The 6,983-nt window shown below is 35.5% G+C and overlaps 1 protein-coding gene across 1 annotated transcript in view; it reads left to right on the forward strand.

The window, feature by feature from the left end:
• Nucleotides 1-6,983, forward strand: part of DNAJC10 (DnaJ heat shock protein family (Hsp40) member C10) — a 25,131-nt gene continuing 18,148 nt past the window's right edge. The window contains exons 1-6 of the mRNA XM_026853187.1: nucleotides 1-62; nucleotides 351-714; nucleotides 2,408-2,573; nucleotides 4,340-4,390; nucleotides 5,745-5,827; nucleotides 6,022-6,233. Coding sequence (XP_026708988.1) covers nucleotides 514-714; nucleotides 2,408-2,573; nucleotides 4,340-4,390; nucleotides 5,745-5,827; nucleotides 6,022-6,233 — 713 coding nt within the window. The 5' untranslated portion in view covers nucleotides 1-62; nucleotides 351-513. The remainder of the gene's footprint in view (nucleotides 63-350; nucleotides 715-2,407; nucleotides 2,574-4,339; nucleotides 4,391-5,744; nucleotides 5,828-6,021; nucleotides 6,234-6,983) is intronic.

Here is a 6,983-nt window from a genome sequence, read left to right on the forward strand (position 1 = left end):
GGCTGCTGGCGCCGAGCGCGCCCCGGTCCTTTCGGAAGAAGTGTCCCCCTGCAGCACTAAAAGTAAGTTTGAAAAAGTGAGCCCTAGTAAAACCGCTTTTTTTAGTGTGATAGAAGTGGCTGGTCTCTAGTGTCATTCAGCAAAGCTTTGCGGGGTTACCTCACGCATAATGTACATAATAAAGAGATGGCCCGACACTTGTGTGCTAGCCAGAAAGCAGGTCATCGGCCTCCAGGAGGCTTCGTGTTCGTGTGCAGCCTGCACAAGCTGGCGGTGGGCTTCTCTGCTAACGTATATTTATTGAATAAGTAGGAAACTACTTAATTGTTTCTTCCTCCCTTTTCTTCTAGGTTGTAACTTTTGCAGTACTTGTGACATGAAGGAGGACCACCAGCATTTTGAAGAAACTCTGTCACAAGTACAGCTGTATCCCTGAAGAGTGCCAGATTTACTGGAGACTTCTTCCCAAAGCCTGCTTGAATTGGAACCTGTAAATTTTCCAAAAGCTTCATAATGGAGTCCTTAGTATCCAGAGGAGATTATATTAGATATTTCAAAAGATCTTTATTGCTGGTTTTAGTATGTGTAATAGTTCTTGTGTGCACTGCTCAGGACTACTATAGTTTACTTGGAGTAACCAAAGAGGCAAGTAGTAGAGAAATACGACAGGCATTCAAAAAACTGGCATTAAAGTTGCACCCTGATAAAAATCAGGTAAGTTACATCTTAAGTTACAGTAAGCTACGGATCAAAGCCGTTGAGTTAATGGATCGTAATGTTTAAATTAAAACCACTTTTTGGTTATCTAAAGTGTTTCTCTGTTCTTGTGAATTAATGTAACCACCTGATAACATGGTTCAGCTCAGACTTTCTGAAGAGAAAATTTCCTAAAAGGTGTAGATTGAACATACATGGTTGTGTTGAATTTGGGCCGTATTAAATTGCTTTAGTAAAAAAAAAAAAAAAGGCAAAAATCCAGGTCATTTATTTTGTGATTATATTTTTGTAAATAGATGAAAATTTATGTCTGTACCCTATTACCTTGTTGGCAAACTGATGAGTTTGTCACTTTCCATTGAGCTTAGGGGAATTTACTGTTTCCCTAACATGAAGTCTCATCTAAGCAGCAAACGCCACCAGCCTGTATTGAGACATCAATCTCCAAGTATTGAATGGGACTGCCAAGGCCTAGGGAGGGTAATAAGGAGCTCTAGAATAACAAGAGAGAAGACTGGGAATGGCTCAGTCTGTGCTACCATATTTTCTGAAGTACAAAGACATCACTTTTAAATTTAAACATCATCAGTTTTTCCTCAAAGTTTCCTGAAATAACCAGAAATTCACAGGAAATATGAGGGTCTGGATCTTTATACATGCAACTACACATGCACGGAGCCTGGAAGACAGTAATGTTCCATATGAGCTCAGGACCCTCCTGCACAGAGTATGTTGAAGCCTCTGGAGGCACGAATGTTTTGTAATGGATTTGAACATGGCAAAGCTCAAAGAGAAAGCCAAATCTCAACAAAGTTAGAAATGCCAACTTGTAGCTATTAACTGCGAGTTTTGTTTTCCCTGTGTCAATACCTTCAAACTTAATAACATTTTGGGTCAGATTCTGTAGTTTCCAAGTATGCAAATACTACTAAAGATTTCTCAATTGGTTATTTTCAACATTAAAGGTGATATTTAGAACATGAAGCTATTACACAAATTCCATAATGGTAATTAATTTCCTGTGTATCTAGGTAAATAAGTCAAGAATCTTCAAGAAAAAAAAAATCTTTTGAATGAAATGTGTAAGCAGAAGTTAAAAGGGTGGGAGAGTGCTGCAGATTTTGCTCATCACTGTTATACTGCACCAACTCGGAACTCAAACTGATGTTCATAATGCATTTGCAGATTTTTCACCGGTCTAATTCTAAAGATACCTAGAAGCAGAATGCTTTTTAAACAAAAAAGAGGGCCTCTATCTACACCATATAATAAGAAGCCATGAATCTGTCTCTATAGCAGAGACTTTCAAACTGGATGAGTAGGGACTCTAGGGGAGTAGAAAAGCGTACAAAGTAAATGGTAAGTCTTCATTCTTGACTACTTATTTCTTTTCTTCCATTGAAGAAATAGAGTTGAAAGAAGAGGGATCACTGGAGAATGTAACAGCCTCCTACCAGCTCCTTTTGTATTGCAGTTAGTACCTTAGTGGGGATGAAGAAATGAGAAGATGCATCTGGCTTCAAGAAAGTAAAATTTTAATGTAGTTTGCAGATCACTGTGTAATGTCTGCTTCCATCACAACTGACATCCTAAGTAGGGATATAAAAATATTTCCAAATGCTATTTTCTCAGCATTACACTTACAATATGGTTTATTAATTAGTTACTAATTATAGTTTTCTTTACCTAGAATGATCCAAATGCACATGAAAATTTTTTGAAAATAAATAGAGCATATGAAGTACTTAAAGATGAAGATCTACGGAAGAAGTATGATAAATATGGAGAGAAAGGTCTTGAAGATCAGCAGCAAGGAGGTCGTTATGAAAGCTGGCACTTTTATCGCTATGATTTTGGTGAGTTATATGTCTGTGATGTGCTTAAAACCGTCACAATTAAATGGAATATTCAAATCTGTAACAGACCTTTTTACAGATTAATGACTGCTCTGTTTTTCTCCTGTAGCTGTTTTCTTGCTGCTGACCCAATCATTTCCTTACCCTGTAAATGGCTACCCAAAAATACCAAAAATTCGATAATCTATTTACCTAGCCTTTTGTTCCTACTGCTTACCTTTTTATTGGTCACCTAACTTCTTGTTCATTTTTTTTTTAAATGCAAAGCTTTTTTGTCCACTTAAATTCCTGTGGTAATGTTTCATCAGTATCCCTTTTAACTCTTTAGTGCAGGAAGACCTTTTTTGTTCAGATAAAGTCTTCTCAAGTGGATTTTGAGAGGTTTTTGCACTGTTGAGCCTATTTTATATGCAGTTATATGATTAGAGATCAGTAAAGAGCTAGTAGAAAATTAAAAAATAACAACAGAATCATACCTAAAATGATCTTGAGACAAGTTATTTAATGCTTATCTCAACAAATTTTTAGGTGGCTCTAGGGAAAGGCTGGGATGAACCATTCTCAGAGCTGCTGTAACAGGAGTAAGCTTAAATAGGGAGCTGACGAACATGGCTTGGCTGATATGAAAAGAAGAAGCTGAAATGAACCTCCACCATGGCAAAATTTTTTTCTGGTGTAGTTTGATTTAGGATGTCACAATCTCTAAAAAATTAATGTCTGTACAAATTGAAACTGAATAAACCAGAGGCGCAACTATCACAAGAAAATATGGAAATTATCCTAGAACTTCAGGCAGATAAAACTTCTTAAATCTCTTTATCTGCCTGAAGTTGCACTGCTTGATTGAGAAATAATATCCTTGAATATTTGTTAACCAGCTATTTGGAGAGTATCTATAGTTATATTTTTACATTTTATAAGTGTGTGTGTATATATATATATAAATATAGATATTTTTATATATGTATGGGTGAGTCTATGTATTATATTACTTGATATGTAGATGGATAGTAATATGGCACCTCTAGAAATTAATTTCTCTCATTATTTATTTGCATGTAATACTTGTATACCTCAGGTGAAATGGCATCTCACCATGTTAGGTACTGTAAAAGATCTGTAGCCATAATAGCATAATATAATGATATTTAATAGTATTTTTAGTATCGCTGCACTGCCTTTCTTGCGTACTTGAAGTAGTAGACTTTTTTAGTGATGTTGTAGGTAGGACTGGTTAGAAAAGCAGTCTTCCTTACCTTTATTCTGTCCACTTTATTCCACTGTGTTCACACCTTTGGTTAGTGGGAAAGCTTCTGGCTGACATGCCTTTGTGATCTAAACAGTTTAGATAACCAGAGGCTGAGAGAAGAAGTGAAAGTTTACAGACACTACTTATAGCACTCTCACTGAGAGCCGAAGCTTCTTGAATTTTAATCTGGCAACCGGTTGATGGTATTTCTAATGCTCTTGTCATAACACTGGTAGTTCAAGTTCTCTGCTCACTCAGTGGCTGGTCTACTAAAACACCAAAAGAACTGCTCTGTTCTGATGGTGGTTTCTGTAGCATGAGGGTGTGGGAGTTAGTAAGAGATTAAACTAAGTTTACTTATTGCTAAGCAAATACAGCTTTGTTGTAAAAACTATCTTTGCAAGCTTACTACTTAAGGGTACTGTCTTCCGTTTTCTGTCTTGTGAATAGATGGTAGTTTGTTTCTTCATTTTAAAGATGGCAAAAATAAAAAGCAGTCGTTGGGTTTTTTTAATAGGTATTTATGATGATGATCCTGAAATTATAACGTTGGATAGAGGAGAATTTGGTAAGTTTGAAATAAATAACTATTTGTTTGACAACATGGCAACCCAAAGTAACAATTTTTACATTCTGAGCTCTGTATCTATAGAAGTCTATTACATATCTAGACAAAAAACTGTCAGAAAATCTTCAGATGAGTAAAACAAAACAAAAAAAGTGCCCCTTAACGCTTCCTGGTAAATCCTAGTTAGCAAACGGATCAATATCAATAAACAGTTTAGATTAGGTTTGAAAGGTATTCTTGGAGATCTGTAAGAGGAAATTATTTGAATTAGAATTTTGTTTCTCCTAATTTATTATTACTACTTTTTCTATTCATTTTTTTCTGTGAAATCCAGTCTTGCACAGAGGTTCCAGACCAGAAGGTGATACCAGATACTAAAAAACACAGCTAAGCAAAACAAGGTCAGGAAAGATAAAGCTTTCAGTGAGGCTATCATCCAGTTTTTTTCTTTCAAAGTTATAGCCAAGATGTTTATAACTAAAAGAGACTAGAGAGAAAACACACTGGATTTTGTGTGATTGTTTTCATCTGCATTTTGAGTACAGTTTCCTTTTCACAGACTAGATCTACATGCTGAACCAGTTTTGTAAACTGTTCTGAGAGCAGAACCTCATGATGGTCTCCATGAGAACCTGGTCTTGCTTTGGTTAATTGATTTGCAGAATCTACACATTCCTGAGTTGTCTTGTTTGCGAGGATATTTTAATATAGGCAAATACAACTTAGAAAATTCACTATAAGAATTATGTCCAAAAATAATGGAGAGTCTCAAAGCCATGTAATTCAAGCTGATAACCACTGCGTGTGTATATTTTGTTGCCATTGGGGGTTTTTTATAAGCAAGAGTATTTAAATATGTTTCCCTTGGCTTTCCTAGTAATTATATTAACTGGGATTTTTAAATTGCATTTTCATGTATTAGACAGGGACCCTACATAAAAAGATTGCCTAGTGGAACCCAGAAAACACGTGAAGTGATATAAGGAAATGGAAAGTTCTAGTAGGTAAAAGTCTTTTAGAACCTCTATTTTGTTTTTAAGGTAATGGGACAGAATCTAGCTGAAATGTGTGATAGTGTAGTCTGTAGAGAGTGTGTTCGTTGTTAATTAATGGAACAGATGTTGAAAGTCAGGGTGCTGATATCCTCTGAAATATGATTTTTGTGCACTTGCCTAGAGCAGCAAGTATGTGCAAGTGAGGTGCAATCTTTATCCCATCTGAATTACTGTGTCTGCCATTAATACTTAATTCTGTTTAGTTAATTTGGGGGATAACAATACAGTAAAAATGCACATTCTAGATATAACTACATTGTAGATATGTATTACTTAAGATTTTCTTCTCTTCCATCTAGATGCTGCTGTTAACTCAGGAGAACTGTGGTTTGTGAATTTTTATTCTCCTCGATGCTCCCACTGCCATGACTTAGCACCTACGGTATGTATAACAAGCAAATTAACTCTGAAAATTCATTGGGTTTAACAGCATAGAACTTAATGAAGTGGATTTTTACACTGAAGCTGAAACCAAAGACAAAAATTTAAGATGCCAGGAATAAAACGTGCTGATTTTTCATTATATCTTTAAAGGAAAATATCCTCCTTTTTTTTTTTTTTCCCCCTTTTTTCTAGTGGAGGGAGTTTGCTAAGGAGATGGATGGAGTAATACGCATTGGAGCTGTCAACTGTGGAGATAATAGAATGCTTTGTCGAATTAAAGGGATTAACAGTTATCCCAGTCTGTATGTTTTCAAAACTGGAATGGTGAGTGATAAAACTTTTAGAAGCACTTTTAGGAAGATTGAAATCTGGAAGAGTGTTATTATTTCTCTAATACTTGTTCAATCGTTATATAAAGATCTTTATTTTAATCTATTACTTCCTTTAAATAAATTGCTTTTTCTCTTCCTTCACCTTGGTTGAATTAATTTAGGAAGTTAACTTTAAAAATAGATATGTGGCGCTTAACACTGTTTTTTTGAACCATTTTACCATGCAACAAGCACTTCTGATTTGGGGAGGTGTCAGCAGTGTGCTATAGTAAAGCGACATGTCTACTTAAACAGTTTCTCTTACGGTATTGTAATGGACTTTTAAAATACAAAGAGTAATCTGTGGTTTTGAGTCTAAAGAATATGACCACATACCTAAAGAAACTTGGAAATTCCTTCCACAATATTTCCTCCATGCTAGCTGCATTACGCACATCATGCTTTATAGCTGCTTAAGTAGTGGTACCAGGGGTGGTGTACAAATTGTGCTTGAATAGTTGGGTACATTTTGACGATAAGATTTGAGAGTTTGAGCGCAGAGGTTGTGCATATACTAAATGGAAGCAATTTTTATGTAAATAGAAATATAGTCATTCAGAGTTGGGGTTTCCAAGGCTAAATTATTCTAGTGTTGCTGGACTAGGAAAGAAATCACATTTAAATAAAAGATTAATTTCAAACATTCTAATATGGGAGGGAGAGAACAATTAGAGCTAAGGTTTGTAGGGGGTTGGGGGCTGTGCAGTTGCGTAAGCACTGTAAAAAAAAAAAAAAGTAGGATTTGGGGGTGGCTTTTTTTTTTTTTTTTTTTTTTTTTTTTTT

Source organism: Athene cunicularia (assembly GCF_003259725.1).
Source record: "Athene cunicularia isolate RWA chromosome 7 unlocalized genomic scaffold, athCun1 chr7_part2, whole genome shotgun sequence".
Taxonomy (NCBI): Eukaryota; Metazoa; Chordata; class Aves; order Strigiformes; family Strigidae; genus Athene; species Athene cunicularia.